The sequence below is a fragment of the Lissotriton vulgaris genome, chromosome 1_1, assembly GCF_964263255.1.
Source record: "Lissotriton vulgaris chromosome 1_1, aLisVul1.2, whole genome shotgun sequence".
NCBI classification, from domain to species: Eukaryota; Metazoa; Chordata; class Amphibia; order Caudata; family Salamandridae; genus Lissotriton; species Lissotriton vulgaris.
Window position 1 is genome coordinate 1,955,360,340 of NC_141685.1, and position 18,304 is coordinate 1,955,378,643.

General features: G+C 44.7%; 1 protein-coding gene across 10 annotated transcripts in view; it reads right to left on the minus strand.

The window, feature by feature from the left end:
* The window catches only part of FRMD4A (FERM domain containing 4A), an 814,406-nt gene that overhangs the window by 337,828 nt on the left and 458,274 nt on the right, over positions 1-18,304 (minus strand). For all 10 annotated transcript variants that reach the window (XM_086919678.1, XM_086919676.1, XM_086919675.1 and 7 more), the window contains exon 2: positions 12,144-12,209. In XM_086919678.1, the coding sequence (XP_086775804.1) occupies positions 12,144-12,209 (66 nt within the window). The remainder of the gene's footprint in view (positions 1-12,143; positions 12,210-18,304) is intronic.

The window sequence follows — 18,304 nt, forward strand, 5'->3', positions numbered from 1 at the left end:
AGCCCACTTATACTAGAAGCAGGCACACTATTCGTAACACACTGTGTAAAGGGACTTCAGGAATGTGATAGCAGACAGGCTAACAAACTCAGAGACAATGCCCAATTCTAACATGAAATTGACCAACGCACCAGGTCTAACCGCCATTTAGAGACTGTTGCATTACAGTTAAAAGCAATAGTCTTATGACGAGCGCACAAAGAACTCTCTTGTGGCTCGATTATAGATTTATACCAATAGCAGAAATATCCCCGTTAAGGGCAAAAAACTATCAGTAAAGATGTCAGACAGTTCCTCTGTGATGATGACCAACTAGAATGGTAGAGAAACAAACAATAATGCATCCAAGCAAGCATGAGACTGACACAGTGGCTAACAGTAGAGTTACGGCTGGGGATCATGGAGGGTCTCTGGAGTGACGAGCCATCAGTGAAGTCTCTTCATAGATTGGTCTGGGGCACCTCGCAATCTCTCAAACTCACTGCCTCTCTGCCCAACCTTATACATACTATCTTCCTGTGCGGCTACTGCCTTACTTAGGATACCATCACGGGCAATATTGCTTAAGCACGAAGGAGTAATTATCCAAGCTCTGACTTGGCTTGAACATGGCAGTGGAGAATGTATTCACTTGAAAATTAAATAAAAACACGTAGATTATAGTTGCACTTCAAATCAACCTCTTTTTGTTGCGTTTCTGTTTTTATTAAAGACTTGATTTTTACCCTCCTCTGCCCCATCCCCCTACTTTAAGGTAGAGATCTAATTATTTTCATTCACTGCGCCTGTAGAGCTCTGGGTAGGATCACGTTAATGGTACACCGCGGAGGCCTTATTATACAGACCGCTTTGAAGCCTCATGTCAAGCATTGTCCCTCGAGTGTCCCTTTGGAGAACCATGGTATATTTTCATGTATTGTGCTCTTTGCAGGTCATTGTTTGCCTTTCTGATTTCCTCATTCCACCTCTGGAAGCCACTGCTGTCATCCTATTGTGGTTCTCGCTATGCTGTTCCTTTTCCTTCAATCACTCGCTTCCACTTCTCACCTTCACAGGGAGGCGCACGCTTCATGTGACACACAGGCTCGTCCTCTGCCTTTTAATTTACCTGCCTTGTACCAGTTTTGATCACTGATTCTTTTCCTTCCGAAACATATTACACTTCAACCAGTTTCATTATCTCTTTCGTTTGGAGTGCTCAAATGTACACCATTTTTGTTATCCTGCTTGGCTGTTCTTCCCTTTGGAAGATTTTCTATTTTATATGTGTGTTTGTGATGGATAAAATGTGTTGTTTAGATGCAAACACCTAAAATTACCATCAAAAATGTAGCAACGGGTTTTGACAAAAATACTAAGGGTGCTCTTTTAATAATGGCATGGGCTACTCTATTGGTAAACTATTTTAATCACAGATGCTCAGAATTAACAGTGTAAGAAAAATGTTACCGAAATGCGAAATTGTCCAAATACAGCAAAGTTTGGTTTGAAAAACTAGGAAAATCTTCTTGGTCAGTCTAGCGAAACAGATGGAAGTCACTTCCCCCCCAAAAAAATCTGCCCTTGCTTTCCTGGCAAGTGGCTATTCACGTAGGATGTTTCAATAGATGACCAATAAGATTGGTATTTCATCTATCTGATTGGCCACCATTCGCACCAATGAGAATAGACCCATTCTAATTGACTTCTGCCAATCAGATGTGGGATGCACTGCTTGGAACTCATGCGAAAAGTTGTAATATTACAGAGGTTCATGGATGGACCACTGAGGGAAACCACATGCTGCTTTTTTCAGTCTGTGGTAAGCAGTAGCTGACCCCCCTCCCCCAGAAAAGCCAGACTCACCCCAGTCTTTCCTTTCTCTTACAGACTGACAACAAATCCGCCCTGCCCTGGTTACAATCTTTGGTTATGAACCCTTGGCAGTGACAATGTAATTGTTGAGACCTCAAAAGGGATTCACCGGTTAGCACATCACTTTCTACATGAAATGGAGTAGCGCAGATTTTAACTGACTGCTGAACTCTCTGATTGGCTCTCCTTGATCACGTTCAGGAAGGGCTGGCAGTACTCGCCATGCACCTCTACTGGCCGGACTGTGCGTCACAGCTAGGTGGATTATATTGAGGTCATGCATAGACTTATGGATCATTCATGTCCGGTGTCTGGTAGTTTTAATTTGTTTTGACTCTCATTGGTGAATTAACCGCATCGCTGCAGCGGTTATTTTCGCGCTACGCGGCTTTTTTCTAAAATCCGCGTCATCCGCACACGCCCCCCGTGGCTGATGACGAGCTGAGCTCGTCATCAGCATCGAAGGGGTTAAAAAGGAATTAGCTTAGCTGAATGTCATCTAGACTGATTGAAATCTATTTGAAAACCAGTAACCTAGGTGCTACTAGGGTGGTGAAGTTTCATCAAGAAAATGGTCAGTGCAATGCTGGTTAAAGGAAAAACATATGTTATTCTACTTTCTTAATGGGACAACAAGTGAACTTTTGCAAATCTTTTAATCCCGAGTTCTTTAGACAGGTCAACACTTTCTTTTTCATGGGAATTTTGCCACTGTGGCTTCCGCTACCATAGGTAACGAGCTGCGTTTCTGTAATATGTTATAGGCAAGCTTGCCACAAAAGCATATGCAAAGGTTACATTGATTGTGGAATATGGTGGCAAGGACACTAACCTGTAATACACATCTGGAGTGTCCTTTGTCAATGACATTGGTTCTTGGTTAGTCAGAATCCCTTTTGAAGTAGAAACTCTTGCACGCCAAGCAGTGCATGTGTTAACACCAATCTGTCTCAAAGAGGGACATTATCTCAGGCTCTGGTTTCAGGATAAAATTCAATTTAATGTGCCCAGAAGAGAAGGTCTAGAGAGCTAGAACAGAGGGTAGAGCATTTTGGTAACATTCTGAAAACGATTGAAACAGCCTTCCTGAAGCTTTGTGCAAAAAAACATACTGGCACTCCGAAACCTATCATCAACTGGTTAAGAATCCACTTTTGGTGATTTTCTCTATAGCGGTTTCTCATCGGTGTAGGTCAATGTCAGCATGGGAAGCCTTCACATGAGGTCTTAGATCCCGACAAATGTTATTAGAGTTGATAGTTATCAGTGTTACGATTCTAGACCTATCAACGTTCTTTTCTCTACTGATGAACCTAGTTTTACAAAGAATGATTCATTAAGCATTGGAACACTTAAGTCTCAGGTGATAAACTGCTTTCACTGTGGACAACGGAACAAGCAAAATGTGTATTTGCACCTTAATACTAAACCTGCAGATGTGCTACAGAAGCATGACTAGAGGACTCTGCCTGGAAATCTATGAATGTTCTACAATTCCAATGGGTTTTTGAGATTCTAAAGCCATAGATTTACTCATTCTTTGTGAATTTACCAAGACTCCAGTTTGCTCATTATATTGACATATAGTAACCGGCAGGCTAAGTTTCACCTATAACATCAATGCATCTGGCTAAATGGAACCAGTGAGAAATGTCATGAATGTTTCCTGATTCATTGTAGACTAATGGTGTCATGAATTGCTCCTTGGTTAACAAACGTAGTGCCGCACATTATGAATACTTCCTTACTAATGTTCCTCAGTGACATATCATAGATGTCTCCTACTTCATTACCCAGTACCTGCACAAACAGACAGATTCCATGAATGCTTTCTGGTTCACTAAGATATACAGTGACCTTTGTGATGACTACTTCCAAGTATAACCTATGTACCTGTACACAAGGTCAGATATAATGATTGCTTTATTGCCCACTAGCTGCCACGGATATAGTGACTGATCATTAATGCTTCCTAGACTACTATATGGTAGATAGTTACGTCATAAACTCCAATGTGTGCATGTGGAGAGATCAGGAAAAATCTGCAGTGTTAGCAAATACATAATAGCAAAAGCTCTGAATTACAGAAATGCTCTTGCTGTGTGATGTGTTAAAGACAAAGTTTTGTGTTTATCAAGGGACATGCAAAACAAGCATTGGCAAAGGTCTGGGATTGGTAATCACACAATTTGCTTTGTCAAAAACATTTTTTTTTGTTTTGTCATGGTTTTGCAAAATGTTATTGTTGGGGAAGCTACCTGGCCCACTTCAATGAAAACAAAAATATTAGCTAAAAGCAAAAATATTTTTGGTATGAGATAGCACACCTTGCCGTACCAGTCCCTGGCACTTATGGGAACTAGTTTATGAACAGATGTTTTCTTTGTGAAAGGGCTAAATTTCATCACTCGCAGTGAAGTTAGCCAATGTCTGAAGTGGGCTAACCCACTGCCCCATGGTTTATGCTGTTATAGGTGGAAGAAAATGTGAATGACACAATAACAGAGCAATGGATTAAGACGGTTGGCTGAAAGTCACTTAAGCAAGTATATTTACGTATAGTTCTACTTAAATCAAGAGGTCTTGGATAACACCAGACCTAAAAGAAATAACTCAAAGAAGGAAGCATGTAAACAAATGGGTTGTAATGGAAGTTGGACAATATGGATACAAAATACATTGATTGCTAAGGAGTTGCTAACATGCTTGACTTGGTCTTCAATGAACGTCATACATGACAGCCTGCTATACTGTAGCGTGCAAAATTGTAACTTATTGTGTCCCTTTTCTAAAAGAGCACTTATGCGCACCCTTAGGTTCATTCTTAGCAGAGCTTTTTGCACTGTAAATAAGAGGAGCGGACGATCTCCAAGCAATAAATAGTCAAGCACAGGAATTGGCCTCAGCGCAAGACGCACACAGCTCAGTAACAAATGGTAACAGCACAAGAGAACAACCAAAGTGATCAATGAATGTATTAGCTTCCAGGACACATGCACTGTAAAAATAAAAAATAAACATTTCATAGGTTTCATTGAAGGCTTTCCGATGCAGAATACCAATCAATGTGGGCACTAAGAACAGACATGCTGCATCTCCAGATAAGTGAGGGGAGGAAATTCAAGAATCCACTACTTCATTCTCGAGTTCAATGAGAATTCTTATACATTTGATTGCAGAAGATACAGTACGCACATCTGGGCAGATGAGGAGTCTAGTTCCAGAAAGTCACAACATCAACTTCAGTTACGTTTCTGGACCTATTAAATCGTCCGCGGAATCCAGCGTGTAATCCGAAATGCAAGGGAACACGCCAGGCATCGTCTCCTGGTAAAAACTATGACCTTATAATGGTTCTTTTAGGGGATGTAAAAGTGCTGCGAACTCCTCGTTTAGTGCAGCACCGAGCAATAAACCACCTCTGCTCAGTGGACCCTTCTGGACTGACCCATTCTGTACCAGTTTAAAACAACATATCATCGGATTGGATCACCGGCAATACACATCAACTCAAATATGCTCTTTTAACGAACTCTGAAAGTCTTTTGGACAAGTTGCTCATAAAGTGTTCAGCACAGACATTTTATCTCTGAACCTTATGAGAAATAGTCAAATTAGACAATATTGCCAAGTAAAGATATGGCTGTGCTGCTCAAGTTGTCCACGCCAGCCCAACAAGAAAGCGGATTCTTACGCCGAGGCGGGAATCACAAGTCAGATCCATTTCCTGTGATTCAAGTCTGTTTACAACATTCCCATTCATGGCTTTCCTTATCTTTGGGGATTGAGACAATCAGACTTCCTGTCCCTGTTACTCACACTGCCTCCAGGAATGCAATGGAAGTGCCATACATTTCCTTCAGAATTTAAGCCACGTCTTAGAGCAGATGTGCCACGTGTATACGAGAACAATGTTAGCTTCTGAAATGTAATCTTAAACATATTGAGACGATATATCATACACCGTCGGTGCTCGATGACTATACAGTTACCCAAGACACCTTGTATTAAGTGATTTATCACAGTGTGGTATAGCTTAGCCAAAACCATCCATTGTGTATGGCTGTCTCATTATATACTGGACTGCTTTCGTGCATCCTTCTTTTGTTTGCAAAGTGTGAAGCCATTTAAAACAAGCATTGGAAATGCAATAGGTCTCGCATTAGGAACGTTTGAGCTATTGGTCTTATAAATGACATTTTTTTAATTTGTGTTGTTTTTTAAAATAGCTAAATTAATAGCTTTGTCATTTACAATGCCAATAGTTATAACTTTCGCAAATGTGACACCTATAGCATTTATAATGCAACATGTTTTGTATTTACGTGACTTAGATGTATTGATATTATTTACAAATAACAATGGCTTTTAATTTTTTTAAATAATTAATACCTAAATAATTTAATTTGTAATGTCAATAGCTTAAACTTTTGTAAATAACTTTTGTGAAGATTATGTTCAGTGTTTTTTATTGTGACGAAAATCCAAGAACAGAAGTGAAATATTAACATCTTTTTATGATTTGTAATAAAGCTTGAAAGCTTGAAAACAGCTTGAAACATTGAAAGAACATATTTGAACCAGTGATGCTGTGGTGGTGCTGAGTGAGGCTGTGGTTGCGCTGAGTGATGCTGTGGTTGCGCTGAGTGATGCTGTGGTTACGCTGAGTGATGCTGGGGTGGCACTGAGTGATGCAGGGGTGGCGCTGAGTGATAATGTGGTGGTGTTGAGTGATAATGTGGTGGTGCTGAGTGATGCTGGGGTAGCGCTGAGTGATGATGTGGTGATGCTGAGTGGTGCTGTGGTGGTGCGGGGTGATGCTGAGTGATGATGTGGTGATGGTGAGTGGTGCTGAGTGATGCTTGGGTGGTGCTGAGTGATGCTGTGGTGTTGCTGAGTGATGCTGAGGTAGTGCTGAGTGGTGCTGTGGTGGTGCAGAGTGGTTCTGTGGTGGCACTGAGTGGTGCTGTGGTGGCGCTGAGTTGTGCTGTGGTGGTGCTGAGTGGTGCAGTGGTGGTGCTGAGTGGTGCTGTGGTGGTGCTGAGTGATGCAGTGGTGGTGCTGAGTGGTGCTGTGGTGGTGCTGAGTGATGCAGTGGTGGTGCTGAGTGGTGCTGAGTGGTGGTGCTGAGTGGTGCTGTGGTTATGCTGAGTGATGCTGTGGTTATGCTGAGTAATGCTGCGGTGGTGCTGAGTGATGCTGTGGTGGCGCTGAGTGATGCTGTAGTGGTGCTGAGTGATGCTGTGGTGGTGCTGAGTGGGAGATGGGTAGAGGGAGAAAAAGGAGAGCAGGGAGAGGGAGAGTGTAAAGAGTGTAAAGAGAGGGAGAGAGGAGAGAGAGGGGGAGAGAGGAGAGAGAGACGGAGACGGGGAGAGAGGAGAGGGAAGAGAGGGAAAGGGAGAGAGGGAGAGGGAAGTGAGGGAAAGGGAGAGAGGCAAAGGGAGAGAGGGTAGAGGGAGAGAGGAAGGGTAAGAAGAGAGGGGGAGGACGAGAGCAAAGGACGGAGGGGAGGGAGAGAGAGAGAGGAGAGCAGACAGAGGGGGAGATGGGGAGAGGGAGAAAAAGGAGAGCAGGGGGAAGGAAAATAGAGGGAGAGAGGAGAGAGAGGGGGAGAGAGGAGATAGAGGGAGAGAGGAGAGAGGGAAGTGAGGGAAAGGGAGAGAGGTAGACGGAGAGAGGGAGAGTGAGAGAGTGAGGGGAGGGAGAGAGAGGGAGGACGAGAGGGAAGGAGGGGGAGGAGAGGGAGTGGAGTGAGAGAGGGAGAGAGGTAAAGAAAAATAGAAAACTGGGAAGCCTTGCTTCAAAAAGAGAATTTGTTTTGAATGCGTGCCCATATACAAGGCGGGGGAGGGGGCGGGGAAATGAAACAAGTAAATGAAAATGTACATACAATCTTACAATCTTCAATGAAAAAAAAAGGGGCAAGAGCAATTTATACAATTATTTTAAAGTTCCCAACAGAAACATTTTTGTGATCTCCTGGTCCCAGGGTCACGTTTTGAATGCGTGCCCATGTACAAGGGGGAGGGGGGGGGGGGGAGGGGGCAGGGAAATGAAACAAGTAAATGAAAATGTACATACAATCTTACAATCTTCAATGAAAAAAAGGGGAAAGGACAATTTATACAATTATTTTAAAGTTACCAACAGAAAAATGTTTGTGCTCTCCTGGTCCCAGGGTCTAATGTATAGCCATTGAATATGGCCTTCAGTACATTGTGAATAAAAACTCTGTACATAATTTTTGGTTTTATGTATGTATGTATAAGTGTGTCACTATTCACTACAGATCTTTCCTTTCCCAGTCCGGGACCACTCTGTCTATAACGTTAATTTACCCAAGTCCCAGTGACTTGTATGGGTTCAACCCTGTCTCTTGTAATATTTGCTTCAAAAAGAGGCATACCTTATCCTCAAATTTTATAGCGTCATGACAGGATTGAACAACATGACCGAACTGTCAAAAGCGTAAAAACCACATTTCCCATAATGCACCGTATAGGATCACCGATAACCAAATGCTGTTGCCAACCATTATTGGCTGAGATGCCTAAACTACATTTCCCATACACTTGAAAGCGGTGACACATATATGCGACTCCAGGAGAAAATGCTTTTTGCCCACTCGTGAACAACCGAGGAAAGCAGATACAATAGACAATTAAACAAAGTTATGAAGATATAAGGTAAGCCCAGCCAAGGGACACAAACGTGACTGAATGCATAGTAAGAAAATCACGGCCAACAGCTAAACCGGCTCTGATATTTTCTTTCAGAAACGCGAGCTAATCACCCATCGGAGATTGCACTCTGAAACAAAAGGAAAACGGCCGGGGCGGAAGTCCGTCGCGCTGAGGTACGCATTCAAAAATAGAAAGTATCATTCAAACGTACTTGTGCAATATGATACTAAATTGATCAAATCCGTCTTTTGTAGCACCTAGCACTGAATATCGGACAAACCAAAAAACAAAAGCGGCTGCTCTGAGAAAATACATAGCATTCAGGTATGCCTAGACTTTCATTCACTAAATAAAACAGTAGGAGGCTACACGTACAACTGAGTGAAATGAATAATATGAGTACATCTTCCACAGAATCCTGTATAAACATTTTCCGGCGCAAACAGCGATGGAAAACGCGTGGATTCTCACTGCCGCCAAAAAAGGTAGGAGTGAATAAATTACTGAAAATCCTAAACCAAATCAATTGAGGACGTAATTACTGACCTAGACTTTCATTCACTAAATAAAACAGTAGCAGGCTACACGTACAACTGAGTGAAATGAATAATACGAGTACATCTTCGACAGAATCCTGTATAAACATTTTCAGGAGCAAACAGCGATGGAAAACGCGCGGATTCTCACTGCCGCCAAAAAAGGTAGGAGTGGATAAATTACTGAAAATCCTAAACCAAATCAATTGAGGACGTAATTACTGACGATCTGTGGTAGACTGTTTAAGGGCAAAAAAACGAAACAAGTTAAAAGAAACGCGAGACACGGCCTAGCTGTCGTGTAAGTGAAAGTATGGCCGGCCGGCCGTGGCAGTGAATAATTAGGGGAGGAGAAAAAAATGCCTGAGGCAGAGCGCACGCTGGGAGAAGCTTGTGGGAGGGAGGCTGATGGCTTTGATGTGGGGAAATGCGCGTGCTTCTGTCCACGTGCACTGCATCAAATCGCCCGTTTGGTTAAGCTCTCGATAAGCCCCTATATGTCTCTCCAGCTCAATGCGCAAGCGCATTGGCAGGCGAGACCTAAAAAACTTTAGGGTTTGTAGCAAAAAAAAACCTCACCAATCTGCATGACATGTAACAAGGATTTGGGCCAGGTTCTATATATTGTTGGGCTTTGTGAAACATTGTGAAAAGGAAGTTCGGCTTTCGTGAACATACATTAGAAAAATTTAGGTTTTTATGCTTGTGCATCAGTGCTTTACCGATTATGTATACTCATTTTAAATACGGTCTGTCAGATATAATTCTACCTTTGCTACTTGTGGTCATATTTTTCGCTGGCGCCCTGAAACGGTGATTCACATCTAACAAACCCGAAGCCGCAGGGATACAAAACACATCCTGGATTCTCTTCATAACCATCAACACAGCATAAAAATGCTAAGCAATGGAACTGAAAAATCCTATTTGACATCCTTTAGGAAGGCTGTCACATATTGCATCAATCTACATTGCTTAAACAAACTTGTTTTGCTCCCAGTTACTATTGAGATTATTGAATTTAGAGGGCAGAGGAGTTAAATCAGAGTTGAATTCATATGCAATGGGATTCCTAATCAATGCTGCCCTTTTGTAATCCTTCATCATAAGAGTATTTGACAATGGACGCAGAAACAAATCCAACATACTTACTTGTGAATTTATCTTTCGAAAGGAACAAAATGAGTATGAAGGAAACAAAACAACTAAAGGGTAGTAGAGGAAGAAAGGGAAACGAGATATGAGAAAGGGAGAAAGAACAGCAAGAGCGAGATGTGCAGAGCATGTTACAACCACGTTACAAGATATTTCAATTTCTTGATACAGCCTACTGGCAGATTGGCCATTTCATTGAGTAAGAGACCATTGAAAACTCTGCTACTGCTGAAAAAACCAAATACAAGTCCTTAATATCTTAACAACTAAAGACCTATTTTGAGCCTCTCATTCCTATGCAGGGCTTGCAGGACGTTTGTAGGCATCTTACTCTCTGTCCTCCATAAACAGCACAGCATTCTCGTAAGTTCCAGTCTCTGTATTGCCGGCAGCAAGGAACAGAGACCGCTGTGACGCGGATCAGAGAATCACCGCTCACTGTATGATGGTCTTCACACGGATCCTGCTTGACCTCCCAGAAGCCTTCAACACGGTCAACCCCAGTCAACTTGCGCACTGGTCTCAACACCCTGTGATGTTAGCAGAACTGCCCATCAGTGGTCCACCTCCTTCCCATAGGACAGGTTCTCACCACTTGCAACTGGTGCACATTGCCACACCTCCTCATGCATAAGTACAGAGTAAAGGTTTCTGCAACATGACTGGGTCAGGTATCAGATCCTCACACCCAATGCTTTCTATTAAAGATTAAACTACAAAATCACACTCTTCCACCCGGGGTCATGAAAAGGTCCTCTAGGGACACGACGAGGCCCCATCACAGGAAAGAAGTGCTATGTAAATACATCACAACGCAATACCCTCTAAAGCTCCTCTGAGGCTTCGTTGCAAACACGGTCGAGGAAATTCAGAGAGAAAGAAAGCCATCAGCTGTGTAATACTGTAAAAGTTTCATTTCACACACAAACTGTCTGGATGTTATCCTGGACACACCAGGTGATGTTTACTATCTCACGGTGCAGTTACACCTCTATCGATACTTGAGGTATTTAACAAGAGGCAAACAACAACAATCACCCTCTTAAATAAATTGCATTGTGGGCAGCACCATTTATGAGGCAAGTCATGACCTTGCAGAATTGGAAACAAATGGTATCTTGGCAGACCTCAAACCAGCTGACGTGCAAGGGTTTTATGCATGCAATAGCTACTACCTTACACCTTAGGCTCGATCACCGGGGTCCTAGCTGTTTGAAAACATTTTAAGGACAAGATGTTCCATTTCACATTTACAATGGTAACATAGCAGTGAAACTATTATTGTGGCGGTGTTAAAATGAGTTACAATTGTTGGTTCAAATATAATTCTGAATATGCAATATTATTATACACTGTCAACAATGATATCCCACAATTGCCTTCACAATGTTTGTCACTGCATCATAGTACATGTCTGGAACATGTGGTATGCTGCTTCGAGTAATACATTAAGACACCGTTCACAATTTACACCCCTACTACATGGTATGGACAGAGGTGCAACTATCCCCTGCCAGGATGCCAGGGGGTTGGGTCTGGAAACCTACTTAATACAGTGTCTGGTGTCCATGAAAAAGTGTGGCTTTGTGCAGAGATAAGAAGGAAGATAAGACTTGCTTATTCTCTGTACTGGACACTTGGAGGCCAGAGGCGACCTTAATGCAGGTGTCCAACACATGCCCAGGAGGGCTTTTGTTTAACAGATCTGTGCATGTTGGGAGTTGTGGTACTTGCCTGCTTTAAATGGTCTGAAATTGATAAGAATAAGCTGTAAAATGCCCTGAAAGCGCTAGAGGTGTCTGACTTCTTCCATGTCTATCATCTTATATACCCCACAACAGATTCCAAGTTACACACTCCTTCCGGAGGTCAGCTTCACCATTGCAACTCAACCTAAAAGTAAAGGCAGCCTTACCTGAACAAGAAGTTCCAGCTTCCTGTCATCGAGGAGGTGCACCTGACATCGCCGGCCCTCCGTCATCTAGAAGAAAAGAAGGGGGAGTCTTGTAAGTTACATAGTTCGGTACCTCACAGTAGTAATACCAGTGCAGAGTCCTGAGAATACAGCAGACAGACATTTGCAGATCTCCCCAAGACACAGCCAAAGAAGGGTTTACAAGGGAGGCGGTCCCCAGAAGCCAGGCCTCTGCCTTTCCTCAAGCTCAGCCATGGTTTTATTTGTGCTTGAAAGCTGAGTGGGAACAGAGTAAATGTATGTATGTATGTATAGGCATTTATATAGCGCACTACTTACCCGTAGGGTCCCAAGGCGCTTCGACCGCTGCGAAACCCTTCCTGGCTTCCCTGAGAGATGGTCCCTTAATGGGTATCTCCAGGGTGAGACCAGGCATCCCCGGCGGTCTGGTGGGGCCGTTAGTGAAGATGAGGCAAGCTAATGCCCAGAGTTGCCGAGTGTGATCGCTGATCAGAGTGGGCACCGAGGCGAGAGAATTATCGAGTCCGCTGACCCTGGTCCAGAAACCTGCCGCGCCGGGAATCGAACCCTGGTCCCAGGCCGTCCTCTGCTCTCGGATGTTCCTGCCTCAGATGTTTTGCTTGGCAGTGTTGTGAGGAAGCCGCCAGCCTCCCCTGCTCTCAAGGTTTAGAATCACACCGCTCCACGCTCTGGGGCAGGAAGGAAACCCTGTCACATTGTTCACAAACCTTCCTCTGTTAGACTTTCTCTGTGGCTTACACTTTCTTCAGACCATATAAAGCCGGAGGGCCCGATTCACATCAGTTTTGTAGAAAAGTCAAAGGAAGGCATCCTCACACATCGCCAAGTGTGTACCTATTCTATCTTGAATACCTTTGCGGACAGACAGCATTGCGACAACTCACTGGAACGCACCTGGCGGAAATGTGCATTTGTACATTTTTTATTTAACTTTTTTCTCCACAGGGATAATATGTTTCCCATTGAGAAACCACTTCCACCAAACACTCATGGGATATGGAGACATTCCCCTTTTGTTTATGATTATAGGAAGGCACTTACTCCTGCCTTTAACAGGAGATGTTTCATGTGTGTTTCCATGTTTGTCAATATCCGCAAACTTCAGAGTTTGCAAATGTTTCCTACATTTACACTCCCTTCCCGCCTCCAACTGTAAACCTACTACTATGGACCACCTGAGGTATCGGCATACTGTCCACAGGAGTAAGTTACTCCGCTGCAGGTGTCTGCATATCCTGGTGCTTTGAATCAGACTCGAAGGGTGTAAGCCCACAAATCACACGTGTACACTCTACTCTGTATGTAGGCCCTGAAAATTTAAAAATACACATGGGAAGATGTCTTCTGTGACACTAATCTTCTCACTTTAAGTTGTTCGTTTAATCCGGGTTCAGGGGCAAACGGCGTTTGCATGCAATACGTTTGTATCCAGATACGGATTGGGTGTTGTTCCCTAACTTTGAAATGATTTGCACTTCTTTCTTGCAGTATTCCTCGGGATATTACCTGAAGAGGGACACAATAACGCAAGGTAGGCAGCCCACTTCGCTCATTTCTTAAAAGGGCTCTAGCCCTGAACTCTGGGAGGTGACATCCCCCTGTGGCAACACAAAAGGTGTGACAGCAGTTTTACTCCTCCCAATAATTCACAGGAAGCCCTGGGGCGTTGGGCGCATGCCCACGAGGGCCACGACCACACATCGGAGATGGTTTTCTGCCGAGGAGCCGTCCTCAAAATGTGAGCCGAGTCCTCACAAATGGCTGTGACAAAGTCTGTAGACACAGCTGCTCGGCCTTGGCACAGTGACTGCAGAGGAGGCATTTGTCAAACTGGCGTGCAGAAATATCTACCGGCAAGAGGGCATCACAACTTACAGCGACTCCCCCTGTGTGCCAACCCACCTGCCCCTTTCCTAGGTAAACACAGTGTGTCAGGGCGACGCGTTCTTGCCTGTTGCCCGAGTGAATATCGAGCTAGACAAATGCGTGTCCTTCACGGACAGACCCCTCTTCAGCTGTCCCCCAGCCCCAACATGTGTGGACTCCTTTAAACAAACACACTCCAGTTGTCATGTTGTGAGCTCCGTGCCACCACTGTGTCTTTACAGTGGACCTGAGCTCGAGGCAACACACGAGCTTCACTGATATTATAAATGCACTCAAGGGTTCCTGTTAGTTTACAGCAAGATTCCTCAATGTAAAACCAACTTTTTACCTGTATAGATTTATATAACCTCATGTTGTAGTTATTGGTGTTATCATATTATTCTTGTATAAAATGCCTCAGACGCTGTTGTTCAATTGTACAGGGAACTAATGCCCATTGGTGAAAAGCGCTTGTTAAAGATGCAAAATAAATAAAATATTCGTGCATTTAATGGATCATTTCCCAGTATCCTCCATGTGCGTCCGTGCCAGGCGGTGCCTGTGTGTGTGTGAACACGCCTAGCCCGTGTTGCTAGGCATGCAGACATGTCTTCTAACAATGTTCACCTAGCCGCCATCTCTTCATAACCATCTGCACGCGGAGATTTGAACTTCTGACCTCCTGCCAAAGGATGTCTCGTGTAAAACGAGACCTCGGGTGAATGTTAGCTGGTGACCACCCACCCGAGCGCTGCAATAAACGTTCTAATACATTCAGTGGGCACGATTAAAGGGGCATAAACAGTATAGGGGCGCAACCATTCCCTAAGTGAATCACGGCGCAGCCATAAAACGCTGCACTCTGGAGCAGCGGAGAGCGGGGTGGGTGGGGGGGGGCGCATGTCACCAAAAACAACAGACACCCCAGAGGCGCAGCACTCATGAGCGCAGCAGGAGCCGCGGGTCTCAGGGGTCCACTACACCTCGGCAGGTTCAATCACCACCGGGTGAGGTGTGGGGGGGCTTCAACCTCCGAAGTTCGTGTTATATGAACCATGGCATCTTTGCTCGGCCAATGGACACCCGGGTTAAGAGCCTGGAAGCGCACGTGTGCTACCTGCAGTCAGGGCTTTAAGTGGGTCGGGTCTTGCCATCGATCAGCTCCGGCAGTTCTAAACAGGAGCTGAGACGGGTCCCTATCGTGCTCTCCATGTTTGACGTCACCCTCTGGGTGAAAAACAAATCCTATCTCTGCAGCAGTGCCAACCTTCACTGTTGTGAGGTAACTTCGAAGAGACTCCTTCTAGTACTTTCCGTCTCATCATTTCAAAACTGAAGCATTTTCAATGTTCTATACAACAAAGCCATAGTTGTTGCTTTGCTATCTTAGTCAACTAACAACCATTGACAAAACCAATAGTTCTGGCTTGTTGTAAAGGTAGTGTTACTTTTATTTTATATCTGGATGCAATGGCAAAAGCAGCAAAGTAACAGTCTGGCAAAACACTATGCCAGACATTTTTAGCTTATGTGTTTTAAACCACGCCCTTAATTGCATCTGCACGCCCCTTGGAGAGAACCACGTTTTTTTAATTTCCACTTAACACCCTGCCTTTAGTAACTAAGTATCTATATTTACCCCCACTTCAATTTTCCCTACAGACTCCTAAAAAGGAGATTATTATTCTTATTTTTTTTGCGCCCAAGATTGTACTAGCAAAATTGATAGTTTTTAATGTAAGCACATTGTTACTTTGTAAAAATGGTTACACAAAACAGAAGGCGGCTGATTAATGTTACTGCACAGGTCGGCAAAGAAGGACTCCGTACGCCTACGGGTCAAAGGGGAGGCATCCCATCTCTGTGGTCATGCACCATAATTTATGCTGCCAGGATACATTTTCAGTTGCGTGTGGCATGAAATGCGTTCCAGAAAAGCCTCAAAGCTGACCTGTTCCGGTCCGTTTAATCTCTCAGTCTGCGGTGCGCATGCGCACTGGCGGCACGTCGTTTCACTCTCTCCAATTGTACAGCAGAGCTCACAAACACTTTTCCTAAATATTCGACGCCTGAAGTTCGAATCGTAAATCATCCTCTCCCAGTATATTTGGGGATATTTTTAGGCCTTCTCTTCTAGTTTCAGGGAAGCATGGACATTCAGGCTAGTCCCAGGGGGCACAAACAGGCGGGAAGCTTGAATATTTGGAACATGGGATCGCTTACAACTGGCGATCAGGAAACGGGAGCACGCGATGTAAGGGCGTCAGGAGAGGCTCGCCTGTCACCCTTTGGACGTTAAACTCCTCATTAGTGTTCAAGTAACTGAACGGCAATGCAGGGCTCCAAATAAAAGTCAATAACAAATGAGTAAGAAAGGGCACGACTTTTGAGGCTCACTGTTGGTATCTGTCATGGCACGGCCGTCAGTGATGCAGAAGATGCAGTGCCCCCCCCCCCCGCCCAGGTGTGCAGGGCGCCCACTGCACTCCATTTAATATTATTATTATTATTATTATTATTTATTTTTGTAGAGCGCGTAGTCACCCGGAGGTATCCCAGCGCTAAAAGATCCTATCTCCTAAATTCAGTGGGACAAGGGAGAAGAAGAGGGGGGGGGGAGGGGGCACAGAAGATCAGGGTAACGGACGAGCATGGTTCATTGCGGAAAAAGGTGAGTTTTGAGCCGCTTCCTGAAGCGAAGGTATTGTGGTTCGAGTCGCATGTTGCGGGGGAGTGAGTTCCAGAGACGTGCAGTATGGACTGAGAAACATCTTCCTCCTGAGCGGGCTTTCTTGAATCTGGGGATAGCGATGAAGTTTTCCGTGTCCGAGCGGAGGGGTCTTGAGGATTTGTAGGAAGTGATGAGTTTCCTAAGAACAGGGGGGCCTTGATTTTGTAGTAGTTTGTGAGCTAGACACAGGGCCTTGAATTTGACCCGCTCCCTTATAGGAAGCCAGTGGAGGAGTTTTAGGGCAGGTTTGGCCGAAGCTCTGGCAGGGGTCTTTGTGAGAATCCGGGCCGCAATGTTCTGAATTCTCTGAAGCTTGTTCAGCGTCGCTTTGGGGGCGCCCAGGTAGATCACATTGCTATAATCAAGCCTCGAGAGTATTAGGCCTTGAATTAGCAGCTTTTGGGAGTTGGAGGGCAAGAGGGGCAGGACTTTCCTTAACGATTTCAGGAGCCCGAAGCAAGTCCCGGCTACTTTCTTTGCCTGCACGGTAAACGAGAGGTCGGTGTCGAGCCACACACCCAGACTTTTTACTTCTTCTTTAGGTTCAGGGGGGGGGGGGGCCCAGACAGGCTGGCCTGATGTTCGGGGAGAGTGTGAGTCCTTTCGGGCCGAGGAGCAGAACCTCAGTTTTCGAACCGTTTAATTTTAGGGCTGAGTTGTTCATCCAGCATTGGACCTGCGCAAGGCAGTTAAATAAATCTGCTGGTTGTTGTCTGGGGTGAGATAGTGATACAACTAGTTGTGTATCGTCAGCGTAGCTGACGACGCTCACTCCGAACGGGATGATGACCTCCTCCAATGTGGACATATAGATATTAAATAATGTGGGGCTCAGGGAGGAGCCCTGAGGCACGCCACATTGGAGGGGAGTTTCGGAGGAGCAGGCGTTATTCTCCCAGATCTGATAGGTCCGTTGAGCCAGAAAGGATGAAAGCCAGGATAGGGCGGAGCCCTCTACACCAACTCTCTTGAGTCTTTTGATGAGAAGTTGGTGGTTGACGGTATCGAAGGCCGCACTTAGGTCGAGGAGGATCACTGCCACTGATCCTCCTCCGTCCAATAGAGCTCTGGCCTCCTCTACCGCTGCCAGTAGGGCGATGTCCGTGCCCTGCCCTGGACGAAAGCCCGTCTGGGAACTTTTTAGTTTGTTGTTGACCTCCAGGAACTGGGAGAGTTTTTTATTAACCAGTTTTTCAGCAATCTTGCTGATTCCTGGGAGTAGGGAAATGGGCCTATAGTTAGCCAGGTTTTCGGGATCGAGGGAGGGTTTCTTTAGTAGAGCTTTCACGACTGCCGCCTTCCAGCTGTCTTTTACTACCCAATGGATGGACAAGGGGCCATTTTCCTTGGCACCATTAGGCTACTTGGAACCCCCGCAATAACTCCGTAGTTCGACTCCCTGCACCACCAACTAAATGGATGAACTGAGTGCCCTTCAACTAGGGATTAGCAACAAATGTCATTTACAGCCTTATAAAGCGACACATTCATGGACCCAAGGGGTAAATAAAAACAAGTGAGC